The sequence below is a fragment of the Phyllobates terribilis genome, unplaced genomic scaffold (genome assembly GCF_046119375.1).
Source record: "Phyllobates terribilis strain yellow unplaced genomic scaffold, ASM4611937v1 Scaffold_1__5_contigs__length_1240528914, whole genome shotgun sequence".
Classification (NCBI taxonomy): Eukaryota; Metazoa; Chordata; class Amphibia; order Anura; family Dendrobatidae; genus Phyllobates; species Phyllobates terribilis.
Window position 1 is genome coordinate 560,730,387 of NW_027362761.1, and position 23,411 is coordinate 560,753,797.

The following is a 23,411-nucleotide window of genomic DNA, read 5'->3' on the forward strand; positions in this document are numbered from 1 at the left end:
TCACTGCATACTAGTTTGCCTTGAGGCTGAATGTGCAGCCCCTACCTGCTGGGAAGGTGCACTTAAGTGAGAGAACTGTAATAGGTGTAGCCATAGATTTAGCTCACGTTCACATGACATTTAATGGGGTTGTCCAGTTGGAATAAAACATCACCTATCTAGAGAGACCCTTATGGATCGCCATTGCAGAACTGTCTCTCTATGAATCTACAGGAGGGCGGTGTTGGCTTTCTCCGGCAGTCCTATAAGAAATTAATGAAGCGGAGGTCGAGCATGGTCACTACAGCTCTATTTTTATTGGGATAAAAGTGCCCCATTCTGGCGATCAGTGGGGTCCCAGTGGTCAAACCCCCCACTGATCTAAGTGGCCAGGTAGACTAAAATCAAACAATCCCTAGGACAATGATCTCCGACCTGCAGCTCCAACAACCAAACATGGAAAGCCACCACGTTCCCCGAGACCTTCAATAACAGCTGCACTACATTCTTCTCCACCTTATCGAAGTCATCACATTGGTTTAAAGAACGTCTTAATAGGACCCTTTAAATAACCCTTCACACTGCCGCTAAACCCCATTTACAAATACAAACATCATTCATCTGTTACTCTGTGCGCAAGTTTATTACAATAAAAGAAAGAAAAAAAGAAATTGTAACAGGCGGGCAACATTAGAGAGGAGCTTAATTGCAGCTTAACAGTTAGGTCACAATATGGCGTCACCCAGAACAAAAGAGTCTGCGAAACAGCGCTACCTTTGCCCTCAGGAGGTGCCAAGTATTGCAGCCTCATTTATTCACAGTTTTCCTAACTTTAAAATCCTGGGTAAATTCTATAAAATTCTCAAAATTTGCTAACAATAATCCATGAAGACAAGCAAGACTAATGACGTTTTCTAGGAAGCATAAAAGGTGGATTTTATTGTACGTTGCTACGGACATATACAAAAAAAAAAAAAAATACGCAAGCCCATCGAATAGTCCCAGAAAGAACTTTTTATTAACGAGCTGAATGAGGCAAAGTCTGATATCTGATCTTACGCCTGAGCCTCCCATCACTAGATGGGTATCAACAAAACTCGTACACTCCTGAAATACTCTGTGCTGCCTCGGACTTTCTTCATTTATTTAGATATTTTTTTTGTTATGTCACATGCAGTCCTGTCCTCCTAAACACAAATTCATATGATCTTCTCCTGAAACGCTCTGCTGTAACAATTCTCATAATACAGGTTAAGAGAAGTGAACGTTATAAAAGTCCATTTACATTACAAGATCATCGATTCCCAATCATTTCCTAAAAATCGTAAAGTCTAAACAGACTGCCAGTCACCTGATCAATGAGCATAACGCTAGTTTGTTATCATAGTTCGTTAAATTATCATTTTTGCTGTATAAAATATTATTGTTCTCGGCAGCACGTCGCGCTGCCGAGAACAAGGGAAGCCTATGTGTACAGAACGATTTCTGATCATTCCGTGAGTACCTGTAAAGCGTGGTTAGCCTCAGTAACCAGGCTATTAAGTGACTGCCGGTCGGCAAAAATTTACTGATCGGCCAACGTTGCCGGTTGGCAAAAATTTACTGATCGGCCAACGTTGCCAGTCGGTTTAGTGTTAAACCTTAAGACCTACATAAAACATAGGTTTATTATAAGATGGATTTATACAGTATCAAACCATACTGTATGTCATGGCCTATAATGACCCTTACGGACCTTAAGTATTTGGCTAGTGAAAATGGCTATGTTTGACCATTTCGAACAATCAAAATTTTTACGCAACTGTTTTGGGATTTTTTACAATGATGAATCAATGATTCCCTAAATAGTGATTGCTCATGTTGGGACTGTGTAACGCATCTTGTGGCTGAAGATGTTTCTGTTTTGGCTCATAGAGGAGGGTCCTGAGCTGTGTAACCCCCCTCTATTATATCGATATTCCCTACTTATAAGCTAGCAAGGCCATAGACTGGGGTTGCCATTGTGAGACAGACCCGTAAAAGTTCATTTGTATGGTAAGTTTTGCACTGTAGCGTGGTGCGTGATGCAGAGGGTTAAACATTTATTACCCAGATGATGGGTTCTGTTGCATACATTGGGTCTGAATATTTCATGAACACGTCTTGCTGAGTAGCTGTAAGTAGCTCTACAGATGTGATCTTGAAGGAAACACGAAGGATTTAATAATTTCCAGCAAGTTTTCTTCCAAAGCCGTTAATAAGAGTAGGCTGAATAATTCATAGTTACTGTCTCAATGCAAATGCACCGTGAAATACAGTAAATACATGTAATGCCAACGAATGGAAAGATCATCAAGAGTCCATGCATTACAAAAGAAAAAAAAAAAAACCCTCATCTCATCAGGTCATAAAATCTCTGAGAGGATTAAGAAAATCAAAGAACCACAATACTACATCTCCATTCACAGCAACTAAGGAGAAACGACCTTTCATTCAATGTTTCCAAACAAAGACATCATTGGATACGACCATATCTTCAAGAAGTCCATCCTATTATTTAGGAACCATAAAAGGTCCCTGTGCAGAACCATGTGTGAGCCATCCGTACCCTCCAGAGTGAAGGCAGGGCATCTCCATCTGGTCCCAGTGGCTACTTGAGTAACAAGCAACAGTAGAAGACAGGCAAGTTGCAGGCATGTTGACTTGCTTGCATCTTCTCCAAATCTTGTGTAAATGCACATCTACTGATCATAGAAGGAAGACGTGCTCGGCTTTCCAAGCCTATACTATAAAAGGCAACTTTAAGTATGCCCATTCATCATGAGGACCTCTAAAACTGACTGTCCTAAAAAGGTGGTGGGTCCTTGTACAGGAACCAAGTATGAGCATTCCTTACGATTCAGAATTAAGCAAAGAACCTCCATCACATCCCATTGGACAACTGAGCAACATCGGTGGCAGTTGAAGACAGACAAGGTTGGAGGCATATTGACTTAGTTGAGTCTTCACCACACATCTGAGCACAGAAGGAATGTAGTGTTGTGCTCATCCTGTATTGCTTAACCTACATAAAGTGACCTTGAGTATGCAGATTCTTGATGAGGACCCTCCAAAACTGACTTTCCTCCAAATGTGGTGGGTCTCAGGTGCAGTCTAGATCCAATTCCATTTCACTGTGACCTAAAAATCCTCCAAACTGTGATTTTTGTTGGTTTACGGAGGGTAGAGTCAAGTCACACTCGGCAGATTTTTTTTTTTTTTACTACTGAAACTTAGTTCCAATTTTTTTTGGCGGCAGGCAAATGTTTTTCTGTAAGTTCTGTTCAGATGAACAGACATAAAAATGTCTGTAACAAAATCTGTTGAGCGTAAATTCATCATGAAGGGCCTTTTATTTAGGCCCAAAGATTGGATGAAGAACAATAAATTTTAATTTCTCGGCTGATTGCATCCCGATAGGATCAATTCTCTCGTTCTACCAGGATCAATTCTCTCGTTCTACCTTCTCACATATGAATGTGTAATAAGCACTCACTGACATGCTGTGTAGTCAATGGGTACTTGTTGTGGCCAAAATTATCTGCTCATGGAAAAAGAACCATGAAGGCCCCCAACAGATTAAAGTCGACCAAACCAGCAAATTTCAACAGGACCAACCCACCATCAAATGTGTAAGGGGGCTTCCCAACGCTCTGCCGACACATGATGTTGAGGAAGTTTAAATTCAAGCACCCGATCCTTTTGTTCTACGGGGAGTTAACTGTCCGTCATTGGCTATATGTTCACATGAGGGAAGAAAGCCAAAGTGTTAAAGAGTCAGGAGAGAAAACCATCATTTGAAAAAGCCTTCGGTCAGCAACTATCTAGGGTGTATGGACACCTCAAGACCGAAGGTCAACACTTAATAGATGCAAAATTGCTTTAAATGTTACAAAGATGGCCATAAGCCTCTCAAACAGGAGAGCAGTAAAATTCAAAAAAAACTTTTACGTTTGATCTGTATTGAGAAACGCAGGAATTGCCTCAAATTCTTTAGACCATTTTAGAAGAAGGAGACATTTACAAGAGGCACGTTCAGTACAGGTGTCTTCTCAATCTCAGCCATGAGTCGGTATTGACCAGGTCAGATACATTTCACACATGTAATACACCACACCAGCAAGTTCCAGAAACGTTCACATTATAATCACAGACATGAGCCAACCAATACAGTCTGCAGCACATTCCAGGTAGATGTTCCAGGTGATGTTTTATGAGAACTACCAAAAACTTGTAGAGTTTAAGCCCCAGTAGGACCTGGCACAACCTAACATCTGCCAGTAAAAACGCTACCTGCTGGCAATTCTGTAATATTGTACACCTGTTTTCAATTTCAGTTTAATAATAGTAAAAAGTTGTTAAATCTTAAAAAGCAACTCCAGTCTAAAATAATTATTCTTAATTAGAATATTGTCAATAGGGGCAGTAGTCTAGTAGTTATATTCTTGTACATAGGGGGCAGTATTCTAGTAGTTATATTCTTGTACATAGGGGCAGTATTATAGTAGTTATATTCTTGTACATAGGGGGCAGTATTCTAGTAGTTATATTCTTGTACATAGGGGGCAGTATTCTAGTAGTTATATTCTTGTACATAGGGGGCAGTATTCTAGTAGTTATATTCTTGTACATAGGGGGCAGTATTCTAGTAGTTATATTCTTGTACATAGGAGGCAGTATTATAGTAGTTATATTCTTGTACATAGGGGCAGTATTATAGTAGTTATATTCTTGTACATAGGGGGCAGTATTATAGTAGTTATATTCTTGTACATAGGGGCAGTATTATAGTAGTTATATTCTTGTACATAGGGGGCAGTATTCTAGTAGTTATATTCTTGTACATAGGGGGCAGTATTATAGTAGTTATATTCTTGCACATAGGGGGCAGTATTATAGTAGTTATATTATTGTACATAGGGGGCAGTATTATAGTAGTTATATTCTTGTACATCAACAGTATTCTAGTAGTTATATTCTTGTACATATGAGCAGTATTATAGTAGTTATATTCTTTCCATAGGGGGCAGTATTATAGTAGTTATATTCTTGTACATAAGGGGCAGTATTATAGTAATTATATTCTTGTACATAAGGGGCAGTATTATAGTAATTATATTCTTGTACATAGGGGGCAGTATTATAGTAGATATATTCTTGTACATAGTGGGCAGTATTACAGTAGTTAAATTCTTGTACATAGGGAGCAGTATTATAGTAGTTATATTCTTGTACATAGGAGCAGTATTATAGTAGTTATATTCTTGTACATAGGAGGCAGTATTATAGTAGTTATATTCTTGTACATAGGGAGCAGTATTATAGTAGTTATATTCTTGCACATAGTGGGCAGTATTATAGTAGATATATTCTTGTACATAGTGGGCAGTATTACAGTAGTTAAATTCTTGTACATAGGGTAATGGCAGACAGACAGAAGAAGCCCCTGTGCAAGAACAATATATGGGCCCTTTGCAGTCCAAAGGCTCATCATAATGTACAATTCTACGTGCTTTGGAGGTGGAAATAGGCCCTCTTATCTCTTGGGCCCCTGTGTGACTTGCACAGTTGCACGAAGGGGGCTGAATTACAGTTTTTCTGGTAACTGGGCCTCACAATCACATTTACATTTACAAGCCAGAAACGTGTACAAAATTCTCTTCACCCCATGCCTCCCAATATTTTAAAAAGTACTGTATTCAGCTGGGGTGACCATAAGCACAATAAATATATAGAAAAAAACTCAATATTCAATCTTTGTTCCACCTTTGGAGTAACTTAATTTCTGAATGTATTTTAGCATGATTATATCTTAAATCTATTATTACCGCCTGAACTTACAATATTAACTATGACTGGAATTGCTCTTATAATTTGGATAATCACATTCCTTAACTTGATAGCTTGCAAACTTTCATTAACTTCCTTCTCTGGACACACTGCACCCTAAAATCCATCACCTCCACCTACGGTGATCAAGAGTTCACAAGGGCGACTGCTAAACGCGGACTCTCTGTAAAACGCTCTCTATGGGGAGGTACGGCTCAGTTACATGTGTTCATCATCAGCCATTTCTCATAGCCAAGCACGAAAGCGAGAGATAAAATATTTGAGTCTTACACGTATCCTTAAAAGTAAAAACCACATACCACGCACCGACACACAACGCCATTACATAGAACATTAATGCTCGGGCCAAGAATGCAAGACGTTCATCCTGATGCGCTTTGATGGGAGACTTGGGACGTCAAGCCAAATTTCCTTGTACTCCCTCTGACTGCAGGATGAGCAGAGAACAGGAAACTACCCTGCCTTTCCCCTCTCGTCTTTGGAATTCAACATTTAATAAGCACCAGGAATGATTTACTAAGTCGAGGGTCTATAGAGAAAGTAAATAAGGAAATGGCTGAACAGTGACATCATTTCCTCCGTTGACCTCCAGGAAGTGAAACCATGACCTGCTATTCTTCAGTGGCGATACACCAGCATCAGCCACCTACTCCAAGTGATGAATTCGAAAAGAAAGCTCTTCTAGGTCGGAGAACAGACGAGAAACAATTTGGAGACCTGATCTACACAACACAAAAGGACAGACGTCTCAAAAATTGTCAAGATCTTGAGCCATTAATTGGTCACGTTCTTGTGTTAAGGCCCTTTGGCCAAATAATCGATGTGCCATGTCGGAGTTTTCGGCAAAAGACCTGCACATACATTTTTCATTTTCAGTTCGGCTGAGCATGGTCATATCGGCTTCCAATGCCATCAGACGAAAGCAGCATAGTAAAACCAAATTGTGACAACCAATTTCAAGACCAACATGGGTTGTCATTTCTTTCCTTTCGTATGGAAAGATTAAGAATGGAAGGTCGACCAGTCCAGGCAGAAGAACTGTCTAAGTTATATGTTCAACTTAGACATTGGTCTCTTAGTTATTGAGAACCAAGAAAAGACTGTACAAACTTGGCCATATAAGCTTCTAAAGCCATCGGCCAAACTGACTTCACAACTGATGAGTGTGAACCACTTGGAAAGGGCCCAAATGGATTGTCACTTCCTTCACTTGCATTGAAAGGATAGGCAATGGTGCTCTACCAGATCTGTTGGGAGGAGCCGTCCATGCAAGAAGTTTTGCTAAAAAGCATGAAGGTCTTCAAGTTTTGAAACTAAGAGGCAATTTTAACATACACATTGATTGACTTCATACGTAGATATGTCTCAAGTGGAATTGCCCTTTAAGGCTTGAGATAACCAGTACAGTTCATCATCATCTAGTCATTGTGTGGCTACTAATACCAGCCTACCTATATCAAACAGATCAAAAACCACACAAGGACTGCAGAGTTGCTACCTACAGGTGGCAATAGAGGTAAGTGGTATCTTCCCTTTGAGAGAAGAGCTAATTTGCATATTTCTTCCCCATGATACATTGCCTACATCAGTTGGATCACTGAGAACCAAATAGCCATACCCAGTACAAACCCCAGAAGACCAGATCAACATTTTAGGTTATTGCACCTCTAGGTGATTGAGGGCACCAAAAATATAATCTGATTCTTCTTAAAATCCAGCCATGTAACGGGATGACTATAGTGTAGGCCATAAGTACTGGAATTAGGACCAGTTTGGCCAAACATTTGCATGGACAAAATCAGATTTGACTCCTAGGACCAAGAATTTCAAATCAAGTCCCCGACTGAAAAGGATCTCCGATACAGTCTCACAGGGTCCATCGTTCCTCATCTTCCCCTCCATATTCTTTGTTATACCAGACGAGGTGGTCGTGGTAGATTACTAGTTCTAAGCCAGAGCAAACATTGAGTAGCTGGCATGCCCTCTTATGTTTTTAGATTGCACTGCTCATAAACAATACTACGCCAAATAGGCTCTCTCGACGCATTAGGATCCTGTCCACTGGATTCATTACTGGCCACCAGGGTGCATTTTGAAGCCATAAAACCGCTATAGCGCACAGGGCCAGCCATAGAGCGAGTGATCAAGTGCTCTTGGACATAATTGATGTAATTTGCTTATCGGTTATATAAAATGAGTCTTATGCTACTGCTCAAACTGGCAACGTGCCAGCACTGCAATAGTTATACAACAGCTGCTGACACAGCCCAGGATGGTACTTTAAAGTCCCCCCCCACTTTCTGTAAAAATCACTTTCCACACGGCCCGTGGCCATATATATTGCCTCCGCTTGTTAATGTGACATCACACCAGAAGGCAGATCTATCTGGTCAGACACTCCTGTGATGTCATCGAGTGGGAAAAATCCGGCGATTATGCCGATAAAACCTAGAATTCATTTTTTAAATATCATAAATATGAATAAAACGCCTCCATGTGGCCAAAGCAAAGAAAAAAAGCACCAATAAAAGAAAATGATTGGAAAAACACAATAATAGTGATAGAGTCATTCGGGATTCCGTAGAGCGGGATTCCGTAGAGCAGTCATTGTATTTTATGGAACAGCGCCCCTAGTGTTAGAAATGTCACAGCGTATAAAAGCCTACTTATGGAAAATACAGCCTAAATAATGAAAATATATTGTTTTCCGTAAAACAAAGTTTGAGACATTATGGCCAATATAGCGGTCTGACGTCCAAGTCCTACAGGATATCTTTAGCATCTGCATACAGTGAGGTGACTGCCAGGGTACAGGAGGACTCCAGCTGCACAATATATCCACTTGGTTTGCAAAAATATAAACCCCATATTAGTGTCAGACTGTGTTCCTAGGGCCCGCCAGTGACGTTGATTCTGGGGGCCCCCTATTTAGCAACATGCAATATTACTTGACCATTGTTCACAAAATTTGCCAATGCTTCTATATAATAACCGGGTGCCTTGCTGAATGAATGAATGAAGAGATGCTGCCCTCGTCTGTACATGTTGTCTTACGCGTACTATGCCATTTGAGGGGCCCACCGGGGGATTTACCTGTTCCCCCGTGGGCCAGTCCAAGTCTGACCAATGTGAATGTGACATATCAATGACATCACGCATTTCAGGTCCTATAATTATAATCCAGAAGAAAGGCTACCACTTCTTGTGCACCACCGCCCATAGAAAAGTGATCTCAATGCTAACAAAGCATGGCAAACAAGCAAAGAGCAAAATAAATAACCACATTGTATGGCGTAAAGACAATTCAAAGCTTGTAGATACGGATGCAGAATCTCTCCCCTCTTGCACGCTTAGAACAGATTTTCAGATGTGTGATGGACTGATAATAGCGAATGATGAAAGAGAAAAAAATAATAATTTACTACGTATTGCACTGCCATCTTTTTTTAGGGACTCCCTTCTGGTCGTATTTCCTTCTCCCTCCAAGTCGCCAAATCTTACATTTTGCATATGCAAAACCAAGTCGGCCATTAGGACGGAGTTATGTATGATGCTGGTAAGTCACAGGATATATATATATATTTTTTATTCCTATCTCAACCTTTAAAGTGGAAAAAAACAAAAACTAAATTACTTTAATCATAGAGTGCAAATAAAAACTCAACCCGTGCGCCTTCCTAATACATAACCAACCCGCGGCTCTGAACACACGACTCCCCGAGCTCCACACGTTGACAAAAGAGCAGGTCAATGATCAATGTCAGTTCCGACCGTGCCCTCTTTGTTTCTCCTGAGACATCTGCCCAGACCCAGCTCCTGCCAGTTGGCCCCCGTAAAAGCTCCCCCAAGTACGCTGTGTAAACAATAGCAGCCAGTCGGCCTCGCACAATACACATCTGTACTGCACCCACAGTGACAATGTCTGAGTGCGTGCGTGCGCTGCGGCTCATACAATATGCTAAGGAGACGGCGGAGGGGGGTCGTTCTAGAGCAAGGGCCTGGACTGAAGAAGAAGGCAGCTCCCCCCGCCCTCCCTTTTGCTGAATGAGTTCTTAAGCATGCTGTTTGATTTATTAAACACGTATGGTTCCTTCATCATCTTCGGAAGAAAGGTTGGCGAGTCAGGTTGGTGCATCCTGGTTTACGTCAGGGTGGCGAGACTTCCCCCTACCCTAAGGGTTGTGTCCAGTCGGCTGTTGCCCCCTTTTCCTCCACGTGTCAACCAGTAAGTTTCTGGATAGTCTTGTTGTAGTACTGTGTGATGCTCGGGGTCAGGGGGTTCCAGCTGTTGGCATGCAACTCAATGACCTCCAGCAAGAGAGACCGGGTCAACATGGACTCGGTGGGACACAGCATCTTGTCTCGAGCAGCGGCCAGCAGCTCCGTCATCATCTCGGGCAGCTGTTCCTCCAGCAGACGTCCAGTGCTGTGCAGCTGTCAACAGAGCAGAGGTTACAAGTCGCATGTTAAATGGCCGCCCGTCTCAGACGCCTGTGTCTCCGGCTCAGCTGGTGCATGAATGCGAGACACAGACTGACTGGGAGAAGACTTGGGTGACAGACCGACAAAGATAATTGCCCTGTGTGTTAGTTAGAGGTCAAGCCAGTGACAGAGTCTCAACCACAGGTGGACGGGGCCATCACAGACTATCACATATCCCACAGTTACATGCCCTCTGTGTCACTCCGTACTCAATATATGGTGCCATGACTGCAGGCTGCTCCACCATGGTGCCCACCGGTAGGACCTAAGCTATGCAAAGTACCTACAAAGACCCTGACCGGGCTATGGTGCTCAATACATTATAATCGGACTCTAGGAAGATGCCCAAATCACCAAAATTTAAAAAATGCCCCAAAGTGGCTGAAGTTTCTCACCTCCATGGAACAACACAGAACTGCATCCTCCTTCACGTCATAAGACTGTAACAGCTATGGGGAGAAAAAGGTAAAAAAAAAAGGGTGAATACATGGACTCACAATGAAGGAGAACGATGGGTGAGGCATACGGGGTGACGGTTAATGAGTGTGTGTCCGAATCCGGTGCAGTCTGCATTGTGAGAGAGGGACAGAAGTCTGCAGTACGGAATAGGTGCACCGCTATCATACAACCACTACCTTCACATTAGAATAAAGGACCAGACATTTACCTTCGGCTAAGTTCACTTTTTCCTGATGCTGAGCTTTGTCGTCTGGCTTCCAAAAAAAGGAATGAAAAACCCCAATGGAGCCGTTCACTGTAATGACTGAGACACTTTTATCTCCATCAGGCCTCCATTCCGGCGCTGCCCATCATTTTTAGGTAGACACAATCAGTGTAGACGCAGTGCACACTATGATTGTGAACGCTACGCTGAGCGCTGCGTCTACCATGATATTATGTCTGCTTAAAAAAGATGGGCAGCGCTGTAATGGAGGCCTAATGGAGATAAAAGTGTCTCCGTCATTACAGTGAATGGCTCCATTGGAGTTTCCATCTGAATCCCATTTGTTTGGGAGCTATGGACTGAAAGCAAGATGCAAAGCTCAGAATCAGGAAAAAGTGAACCTAGCCTAATATGTACGGGGGTCTCCTGACTCTCTATGTTGGAGAGAGAAGGGTCGGGCATGTTAAATTACACCGCTTGATCCTTTTGTTTCTCCATAAGACTCCACTGTTGACAGCAACTCTCTCTCCATTTATAACTCTTGATCACTTACATTTATGTGTATGGGGACTTAGGAGTTGGCTAAACAAGCGTTCTGCCGATCTCTATCTAAGCTACATGAGCACTTTTACATGGGGAGAGGGGAGTAAGCATCTCCTAGAGCCCTCTCTTGGCAACTTATCCACTTTGAGAACAAAAAGGATGGGACATGTTGAAATTCAAGATGCCCGATTCTCCTTTTTTTCCCACGGCATCAGCCAATGGAGGGGAGTCAAGATAAACCTTTACCCATAAGATGGACATTTCTGGTACGTTGTATCCGGCCTGAGAATAAAGGACTTGTCAGAGTTGTTTTCCAGAAAGCCCTCATGAGATAAACTGGCAAATGGAGCAGGACTGGTTGGATAAATTGTCCTAAAGCCTCTGACAAATAACCTAAATCTTCAAATGAAACATTATCTTTCCTTTACCGGAGTCGCACGAGAAATAAAATCATGATTGATTTTGGAATACTCTGTCAGGAGAGGTTTGCACTTTGTGTGTCTATATTTGGCCATCTAGTGGTTGTAATGTGAATCGCAGCCTGTTGAAGGTTTTGCAATAAATAGTGCATTGGATTTGTATCATGTGAAAGTGGCGCCTTTCTTGGAAATAAGGGTAGACATATCTGTACCTACAGGAAAATATGGATTTCCATCACATGCTTCAGTGCACAACCGTGTTCCTCAAGAGCAATTCTTTGCTCTGGCTTAGGGAAAAACCTCGCCATGTATTATATATACACACACACACACATTTTATATATATATATATATATATATATATATATATATATATATATATATATATATATATATATATATATATATATATATACACATATATATATATATATATATATACACACATACATACATACATACACAGTACAGACCAAAAGTTTGGACACACCTTATCATTTAAAGATTTATCTGTATTTTCATGACTTTGAAAATTGTACATTCACACTGAAGGCATCAAAACTATGAATGCCAAGAGTGTGCAAAGCAATCATCAAAGCAAAAGGTGGCTACTTTGAAGAACCTAGAATATAAGACATATTTTCAGTTGTTTCACAGTTTTTTGTTAAGTATATAATTCCACATGTGTTAATTCATAGTTTTGATGCCTTCAGTGTGAATGTACAATTTTCAAAGTCATGAAAATACAGAAAAATCTTTAAATAAGAAGGTGTGTCCAAACTTTTGGTCTGTACTGTATTATATATATACGCACACATAAATATACATACATATATTTATTAGCTAATATTTAAAAAGAAAATTATTAAACCCATTACAGCCCATACTCAGTGTTTTCAGCAGCAGGTAATTACTGTGGCGGGTGTGATAAGCAAGTGGTGGTGATCACTGGTCTACGTGCTCTCCAGATTAGAACGACACCCAGAGATGGTGCCAGAAAGACATCAAGACGGAAAACTCTGCCCTGGGTCAAGTGGAAAACTAAGACTGAAGTAAAGGTTTTTCCTAAAGGAGTCTGCAATGTGCAGCAGAGACCACGGTATCCAGGATCCAGACTGTGAGCAACAATACTGCTGACAGTAAGGAGACACTGCAGAGACACCTGACTTATTTAGATGGATGGGAGAACGAAAGATCCAGGGAGGCTCCACACACAGGCAAAGCCCGGGCAGAGCTTCACATCACTATGTGGTGACGCTGGGACTGAGCAAAGATCAACTGCTGCTATAATACATGTCCTACTATCAAGCTACATGTTCAACTGAATCCACACATAGACCAATGCACAGATATGTACCCACCAGATCACCAAGAGCTAAAGTCTCACTATTCTGCTGGTGGAGTCACTGTGTACATACATTACATTACTGGTCCTGTACTGATCCTGAGTTACATCCTGTATTATACCCCAGAGCTGCACTCACTATTCTGCTGGTGCAGTCACTGTGTACATACATTACATTACTGATCCTGTACTGATCCTGAGTTACATCCTGTATTATACTCCAGAGCTGCACTCACTATTCTGCTGGTGCAGTCACTGTGTACATACATTACATTACTGATCCTGTACTGATCCTGAGTTACATCCTGTATTATACTCCAGAGCTGCACTCACTATTCTGCTGGTGCAGTCACTGTGTACATACATTACATTACTGATCCTGAGTTACATCCTGTATTATACTCCAGAGCTGCACTCACTATTCTGCTGGTGCAGTCACTGTGTACATACATTACATTACTGATCCTGTACTGATCCTGAGTTACATCCTGTATTTTACTCCAGAGCTGCACTCACTATTCTGCTGGTGAAGTCACTGTGTACATACATTATATTGCTTATCCTGTACTGATCCTGAGTTACATCCTGTATTATACTCCAGAGCTGCACTCACTATTCTGCTGGTGCAGTCACTGTGTACATACATTACATTACTGATCCTGTACTGATCCTGAGTTACATTCTGTATTATACTCCAGAGCTGCACTCACTATTCTGCTGGTGCAGTCACTGTGTACATACATTACATTACTGATCCTGTACTGATCCTGAGTTACATCCTGTATTATACTCCAGAGCTGCACTCACTATTCTGCTGGTGCAGTCACTGTGTACATACATTACATTACTGATCCTGTACTGATCCTGAGTTACATCCTGTATTATACTCCAGAGCTGCACTCACTATTCTGCTGGTGCAGTCACTGTGTACATACATTACATTACTGATCCTGTACTGATCCTGAGTTATATCCTGTATTATACTCCAGAGCTGCGTTCACTATTCTGCTGGTGCAGTCACTGTGTAGATACATTACATTACTGATCCTGTACTGATCCTGAGTTACATCCTGTATTATACTCCAGAGCTGCACTCACTATTCTGCTGGTGCAGTCACTGTGTACATACATTACATTACTGATCCTGAGTTACATCCTGTATTATACTCCAGAGCTGCACTCATTATTCTGCTGGTGCAGTCACTGTGTACATACATTACATTACTGATCCTGTACTGATCCTGAGTTACATCCTGTATTATACTCCAGAGCTGCACTCACTATTCTGCTGGTGGAGTCACTGTGTACATACATTACTGATCCTGAGCTACATCCTGTATTATACTCCAGAGCTGCACTCACTATTCTGCTGGTGGAGTCACTGTGTACATACATTACATTACTGATCCTGAGTTACCTCCTGTATTATTCTCCAGAGCTGCACTCACTATTCTGCTGGTGCAGTCACTGTATACATACATTACATTACTAATCCGGAGTTACATCCTGTATTATGCTCCAGAGCTGCACTCACTATTCTGCTGGTGGAGTCACTGTGTAAATACATTACACTGTTTCAAAAAGCACATTTAAAAAAAAAATTCCCTAAATTCTCTCTATAAAATAAAAGATGAAATTATGTTAAACTGTGAAATCCCTATATCCCCTCTTCCATCTGAAGCTCAAGGTGCGGCAGTGATTCATTATATAGATGCTCCTGTGCCGAGCAGATCACGCGGTCAACATTTATCAATGTGTGTAATAAGACTAAAAGAAGCGGCTCAGCCATTGAATTGTATGGTTAGCCGCTCGTCACTTGAGGGAACCACACACCTTAGAACCAAGTAACCTAAAGTCGCAGAAGTTGGCAATTTGAGAGGCACTGGATGACTATCCAATGTATATGCAGGTAATCCAACTGTTCCTTGACGGCAGCTGTTGTCGGAAATCATGGATTGGACGTGTGGATTACAACATGCGTGATCTCACTGCAGATAAGCAGTGGCCTCTTGCCTATTCTCCATCAAAACCACATGCACCCTTGGCCTAATTATGCGGCCGCTAACCCACCCCTGGCATTTAGCCATCGACTCCATTTCATTATTGCATCTTTTATTGTCTTTTTTGGCGAATTTCACCCATTTTTCATTTGTGCCTAATTCTTTTAATTTGCGCTTGCCTGGTTTTTTTTTTTTTTTTTTTTTTTTTACGCTCATTATTGTGGATAAAGTTTGGGCTTTACAGGAGTTTTCGGCTGCGACTTTTTAAAAAGTTGGACAGTTATTACAGAGTAATTTTACATACACCAGATATTTTGCAACGTTTTAGTGGAACATGCGACTTTCTGCGTTAAAAAGTCGCAAAAAAAATAAAGAGCATTTCTGATTTTTGCACAACTTTTGAGCAGCATGTGGCAGTATTATCATTTTGCTCTTAGGGTGAAGCTTTTTTTTCCCTTTTGCCCAGGACCCTATTTATTTTTTTTAACTGGCACTATTCTAGAGCGACCCTCCCATACTACTAAAATGTTACGTAATGTGGGGAATGTATAGTTGGCTTAGAATCCTAGAATGTTAGAGTTGGAGTGGACCTCCAGGGTCATCGTGTCCAACCCTCTGCTCAATGCAGGAGTCACTAAACCATCTCAGACAGATGTCTCTCCAGCCTCTGTTTCCATTGAAGGAGAACTCACCACCTCTCGTGGCCGCCTGTTCCACTCATTGATCACCCTCACTGTCAAAAAGTTTTTTCTAATATCTAATCTGTATCTTCTTCCTTTCAGTTTCCTTCCATTGCTTTGTGTTTCCATGTGCAAATGAGAATAAGGATGATCCTTCTACAGTGTGACAGCCCTTCAGATATTTGTAGACAGCTATTAAGTCTCCTCTTATCCTTTTTTTCCAAGTTAAACATTCCCAGTTCCTTTAACCGTTCCTCATAGGGCATAGTTTGCAGTCCGCTCACCATCCTGGTCGCTCTTCTCTGAACTTGCTCCAGTTTTTCGATGTCTTTTTTTAAAATGTGGCGACCAGAACTGGACACCGTATTCCAGATGAGGTCTGACCAAGGAGAAGTAGAGGAGGATAATAATTACTTCACATAATCTAGATTCTATGCTTCTCTTAATACATCCCAGAACTGTGTTTGCCTTTTTTCCTGCTGCATCACTCTGTTGACTCATGTGCAGTCTGTGATCTATTAGTATACCCAAGTCTTTTTCACACGATTCCTATTTGTGTTTCTGCGACAGATCCCCGATCCCCTTTCCAGTGGTCTAACATGGTTATCTTTTTAGTCTAACTTATGCAGACTGGTAGTGCAAGATGCTTTGCCCGGTTTTGCCAGCCAATGCAGAGGGGATGAGGAATTAATGGACCCGTGGCAAAAAAGGAGGGCATGGAGACACTAGATACTAGGGGCCTCACCTCTGGGATCCCCACAATCAGGAGAACGGTTGTGGTACATAAGGAGGATCTGGAATGGAGCAGTGGTCACACATACACAATGCTCAGCTATGGCTCAGTAGTTGGCTGGATTCACAGGGTGTGTATGTGACCACCGCTCCATTCATGCTCCTCCTCACTGTGATCATGCGGTGCAAACAATCGGGACACTAAGGATTCCGGCTCTAGTGATCAGATATTAATGTCCATTAGGAGACTCATTTGTTAAAAAAATTAAAAAGAAAGCCGAGGGAAATGATGTGGGTGATGGCACATCCATGGTCATTACCTCCCTAAGGCAGGTATAAATAGGACACACGAGGACTCGGAAAGGCTCCCCGGTATTACTCCTCATCGTGCCGAAAACTTCACAAAGGAAGGTGATGAAACCCAGCCAGCTCTCCACATCAGACATGTGCAGCTCTTCTCGTACAGAGAAATCTTTCTGCAAAACACAAAGGAAAAATAAAAAGTCATAACAAATTAACCACAAGAGATGGAGCCACGAGACAACGAAAGGGGAAATAAAGTGTGTAATCAAACAGCAAAACGAACAGGAACCTGTCAGGCAGACGTCGGCTTCACTTCTGAAATAAGAAAAGGGGAAACCAAAAAACCCCAAGAGCGGTCGCTAACGACAGAAAAACAAATTTGTCCGTTTTTCTGCTATTTCTTCACTTCTCATAATGTACAACTGTCACTGAAAAGCCAACGGGTTCCTCAAATTCTGGATGTGTAAGCTGTAATAATGGGAGATATTACAACTAAAAATTTTTTAGAAACATCTAAAAGGCGTCAATTACACCGAGCAAGTCGCAGAAGGGGTCAACCACTTCCCGACAGATTTGGGAAGGGTGGTGTCACTTGGGCATTAGAAAAGCACCATCACTAGGCTACTGTATTGGGCACTGTATGCAGCCTTAAAGGCGTTGCCCACCACTAAACAATTTGCATATTTAATTTCCAAAAAGGCGTTTAAGTCTCCTCATACTGGCGTGCCAGACCTGGCATGTCACTCTCCACAAGGAGAAACCTTACCCCCTTAGATCCCAGTCTTAGCCTCTCACCCAGCCAAATCAGATCTCATACTTTGCACTGATGAGGGGCAATACCCCGAAACACTGTGTCTGCAAATTGAGATTCTGATTTCAGTTTTATCCTAAATCATATTTCAAGGCTCGTTAAAGGGTCGATAATGACTTGTATGATTGCTGTTTCCAATAGATGGTGCTAGAGTTCAAGTTCTCTTTCTCTCTAAAGATGCAATTTGCATATTTAATTTCCCAGAGGAGCATACAAGGCGTTTAAGTCTCCTCATACTGGCGTGCCTGACCTGGCATGTCACTCTCCGCAAGGAGAAACATTACCCCTTACTTCCCAGCAGCCGATGTGACGCCCCATCGGATATTGATGCCAGAAGATGCGGCGCCAAATACAGGGGCGTGGTGCCGATTTGGGACATATTAAGGCATTATGAGTTGGATACTGTTATTCGGCCAATGTGGAGCTAATATTCTGGCACTGATTGAACACTGCGAGGACGATATTGTACTGGGACTTGGCCACCGCATAGGAGTATTATTAAGGCATTATGAAACACTTAGCAGGGTTTTTCCCGTTACTATCCTCTATGAAATTCCATAACAATGTGATCAGTGGAGTCCAACTTCTAGGTCCTCCATGCTCAGCGCTACTCCGAGCCATTGGTTGTGCCACCATAATACTTTAAACTCTGAAGCCTGGAATAGTCTGTGCTGTCCTGGGACAAAAACTTTATGAGTGTACCAAAATGCCGTATGCACTTGACCTAGGACTAGTCCAGTGGGAGGGCTTTACCCCAGACTAGTTGGGCCTCGGTATTTGTATTCATGCCCCCTAGGCGTGACTGACATCCTTCCCTGCTATTCAGGTAATTTCATTACCACTACAAATCTCACGAATAAGTGTCACATCCTCTCTGAACGCCCCTTCCCGGGCATGTGCAGTGAAGCCGGGTGTACTCTCCCCGGCTTCATCGCGCACGCGCCGGTATATAGGGTTGGAGAGGACGTCATGCTCATGTGCGAGATTTGCAGCGGTTCTGGACTGACTTGGGCGGCAGAAAGACATCACTCCAGCCCAATGGGTGTGATCACAGGTACGGCGACAGGACTAGTCCGGGGGAAGCAACGCCCCGTTAGACTCCTCCTAGGTCATGAGCACAAGGCAATTGGCGACATAAAAGCGGTTTTAGCTGAGACAATAAGGACATTACTAAACTACAGTTAGATAGCTCCAAAGTGTTATGGTTGCGGTTTGGGGGACCTGACCGGTTTCCTCTAATTGAAGCAGCAGCCCCTTACTCCTTGTAGCTGAACCCCCTACAGATCACAATTTCTAGCAATATATCACTTTGTGTGAAGGGAATAACCCTTTAGGTAAAACATTACAAATGATATGGGCACTGCCATTTGGACATTGTTGATTTTGAAGATTCAGGGAACAGAGTATCAAAAAGAAAAACTGGAAATATGGTGGAAAAAAACTGAAAATTACATGCTAGAACATGCTAAAGTTGTTTTTCTTGGGACCCTGCAATGCAAAACAGTAATGTTGACCAATGGTCTCTCAATAGGGAGAGGGGAGTAAGCCACTGTCAGATGAGGACACCACTTGGCTCATATCCTGGAGGAGCAAAAGGATTGGGCATTAAAATTAAAGATTTCCAAACTTTTTCTCCCCAGAGGTCATCTGTTGGGGGAGTTGTCAGGAGGACCACATATATATTAGATTATTGTCCCAGTGAATGACAATGGCTCATCTAACATTTCTTTAATGTTGATAGGGGCATTTAATACCCTCAATAGGTCGGCGTGCATGTGTATGGGGTAGTCGGTATGAATAGCTGTTAGTCTGATGGGTATCTGGCCAACAGCCACACAGTGCGTACTGCCAGCTCAAGGGCTCACTGTCGTTACAACAAACATTGCAAAATTTAATATAAGTAACTCTAATAAATCTGATCAGGGAAATCTACCATTTTTTCATCTTTGAGCCACTACGCCTCTCCCCTGCCACCTGAGCTCATCATTCACTCTGAAAAACAGCTCACTAGGTCAAAACAAGACGGACCGTGAGTTCACTGAGGGACCAGATTATAACTGCCTATTGAAGTCTATGAATAGGGGAGGGAGAAGCAGGAAGAAAAGGCACACGCAGATCCTGATGCAGCTTTGTGATAAGTGTTTGCCTAACTTCATAGCTGAATTCACAGCTGCGCTGCTCACTACTTCCAGCTTTGTGATAAGTATTCAGCTAACCTCAGAGCTGGATTCACAGCTGCACTGCTCACAGCTTTGTGATAAGTATTCAGCTAACCTCAGAGCTGGATTCACAGCTGCACTGCTCACAGCTTTGTGATAAGTATTCAGCTAACCTCAGAGCTGGATTCACAGCTGCGCTGCTCACTACTTCCAGCTTTGTGGTAAGTGTTCAGCTAACCTCAGAGCTGGATTCACAGCTGCGCTGCTCACTACTTCCAGCTTTGTGGTAAGTGTTCAGCTAACCTCAGAGCTGGATTCACAGCTGCACTGCTCACAGCTTTGCAGTAAGTGTTCAGATAACCTCAGAGCTGGATTCACAGCTGTACTGCTCACTACTTCCAGCTTTGTGGTAAGTGTTCAGCTAACCTCAGAGCTGGATTCACAGCTGCACTGCTCACAGCTTTGCAGTAAGTGTTCAGCTAACCACAGAGCTGGATTCACAGCTGTACTGCTCACTACTTCCAGCTTTGTGGTAAGTGTTCAGCTAACCTCAGAGCTGGATTCACAGCTGCACTGCTCACAGCTTTGTGGTAAGTGTTCAGCTAACCTCAGAGCTGGATTCACAGCTGCACTGCTCACTACTTCCAGCTTTGTGGTAAGTGTTCAGCTAACCTCAGAGCTGGATTCACAGCTGCACTGCTCACTACTTCCAGCTTTGTGGTAAGTGTTCAGCTAACCTCAGTGCTGGATTCACAGCTGCACTGCTCACTACTTCCAGCTTTGTGGTAAGTGTTCAGCTAACCTCAAAGCTGGATTCACAGCTGCACTGCTCACAGCTTTGCAGTAAGTGTTCAGCTAACCTCAGAGCTGGATTCACAGCTGTACTGCTCACTACTTCCAGCTTTGTGATAAGTATTCAGCTAACCTCAGAGCTGGATTCACAGTTGCGCTGCTCACTACTTCCAGCTTTGTGGTAAGTGTTCAGATAACCTCAGAGCTGGATTCTTAGCGGCGCTGCTCACTACTTCCAGCTTTGTGGTAAGTGTTCAGCTAACCTCAGAGCTGGATTCACAGCTGTACTGCTCACTACTTCCAGCTTTGTGGTAAGTGTTCAGCTAACCTCAGAGCTGGATTCACAGCTGCACTGCTCACTACTTCCAGCTTTGTGGTAAGTGTTCAGCTAACCTCAGAGCTGGATTCACAGCTGCGCTGCTCACTACTTCCAGCTTTGTGATAAGTATTCAGCTAACCTCAGAGCTGGATTCACAGCTGCGCTGCTCACTACTTCCAGCTTTGTGGTAAGTGTTCAGCTAACCTCAGAGCTGGATTCACAGCTGCACTGCTCACTACTTCCAGCTTTGTGGTAAGTGTTCAGCTAACCTCAGAGCTGGATTCAAAGCTGCACTGCTCAATAATGTTCTACATGCTGCTGAAGTATTTCTAGTAAGTGTTTTCTGTTTCCAGTGCAGGATTCACAGCTACACTGCTCAGATCTGCTGTATAATGTCCTCCATGCTGCTGCTGCTTATGAACATGTGCTACACAGAGACAGGAGAGCAGGAATCCCTCATCTCTGTGTGTGCTGTGTATGGGAGACATCAATAGCAGCTATTCTATTCAAACTATCTCAGACAACTGAAAAGTAGTGATTGAAGCTGCAGAGGGAAAAACTGGAGAAATATTCTGAATACAAGTCATATAATGGTCATAAATATTCTTACTCCTCATGTGCACAAAAAACAACATATTTTGAAGTCGCCCAAAACTATAGGTGCACTATAAGGGCAGCTACAGTGGTCAAGTAGAATCACACCTGATGTGACCAAGTATGACAGGGAATATACCTGTCTTCTAGGAAAACACATTTCCTTAAACAAGTTTGTCACATAAGGCATCTGCTTATCTCTGCAGATAAGGACCACAGTCTGCTTTCTACCACATTATCACCCTAGCCTCCTGACATAACAGGAACATCACACTATCTGATCATTTCACTGAAATCAGAGAATTTCATGAAAATAAATTCAAAGGAAAAGCTTCACAGCGTTATCAAAACCTGACGGGGGAAGAACAAAAAAGAAAATATCTTCTGTCCAGAGCTGCCATAACTCACAGGATTTAAAACCACAAATGATCCTCAGACGCCTTCAAGAAAGTCCCTAAGTGGCCAAATCATTATCAGAAATGGCAGCGAGCCATCATGGCAACGCTCGAATGTATAACAATACCAATTGTGGTGTTAAGCTGCTCTTACACATCTAGATAAGATTTTAACTGTCTGATATTAAATTTCTCTGAAATTCACTGTAAATGACAGATCACTTGGATGAATACTGGTTAATATAAAAGGCAATGTCTACCTCATATATATACAGTCTGAATATGACCGTAATCTATGTAACATTGGGTCACTGCGTACATACATTACTAATCCTGAGTTACATCCTGTATTATACTCCAGAGCTGCACTCACTATTCTGCTGGTGCAGTCACGGTGTACATACATTACATTACTTATCCTGTATTGATCCTGAGTTACATCCTGTATTATACTCCAGAGCAGCGCTCACTATTCTGCTGGTGCAGTCACTGTGTACATACATTGCTGATCCTGAGTTACATCTTGTATTATACTCCAGAGCTGCACTCACTATTCTGCTGGTGTAGTCACTGTGTACATACTGTACATTACATTACTGATCCTGAGTTACATCCTGTATTATACTCCAGAGCTGCACTCACTATTCTGCTGGTGCAGTCACTGTGTACATACATTACATTACTGATCCTGAGTTACATCCTGTATTATACTCCAGAGCTGCACTCACTATTCTGCTGGTGCAGTCACTGTGTACATACATTGCTGATCCTGAGTTACATCTTGTATTATACTCCAGAGCTGCACTCACTATTCTGCTGGTGTAGTCACTGTGTACATACTGTACATTACATTACTGATCCTGAGTTACATCTTGTATTATACTCCAGAGCTGCACTCACTATTCTGCTGGTGCAGTCACTGTGTACATACTGTACATTACATTACTGATCCTGTACTGATCCTGAGTTACATCCTGTATTATACTCCAGAGCTGCACTCACTATTCTGCTGGTGCAGTCACTGTGTACATTCATTACATTACTGATCCTGAGTTACATCCTGTATTATACTCCAGAGCTGCACTCACTATTCTGCTGGTGCAGTCACTGTGTACAAACATTACATTACTTATCCTGTACTGATCATGAGATACATCCTGTATTATACTCCAGAGCTGCACTCACTATTCTGCTGGTGCAGTCACTGTGTACATACATTACATTACTGATCCTGTACTGATCCTGAGTTAGATCCTGTATAATACTCCAGAGCTGCACTCACTATTCTGCTGGTGGATTCACTGTGTACATACATTACATTACTTA

The 23,411-nt window shown here is 42.3% G+C and overlaps 1 protein-coding gene across 1 annotated transcript in view; it reads right to left on the reverse strand.

The window, feature by feature from the left end:
- Positions 1 to 601: 601 nt before the first annotated feature.
- Positions 602 to 23,411, reverse strand: part of CTIF (cap binding complex dependent translation initiation factor) — a 184,865-nt gene continuing 162,055 nt past the window's right edge. Inside the window, exons 11-13 of the mRNA XM_073680485.1 lie at positions 17,033 to 17,188; positions 10,725 to 10,778; positions 602 to 10,281 (exon numbers count right to left, since the gene is read on the reverse strand). Of these exons, the coding sequence (XP_073536586.1) occupies positions 10,066 to 10,281; positions 10,725 to 10,778; positions 17,033 to 17,188 (426 nt within the window). The 3' untranslated portion in view covers positions 602 to 10,065. The remainder of the gene's footprint in view (positions 10,282 to 10,724; positions 10,779 to 17,032; positions 17,189 to 23,411) is intronic.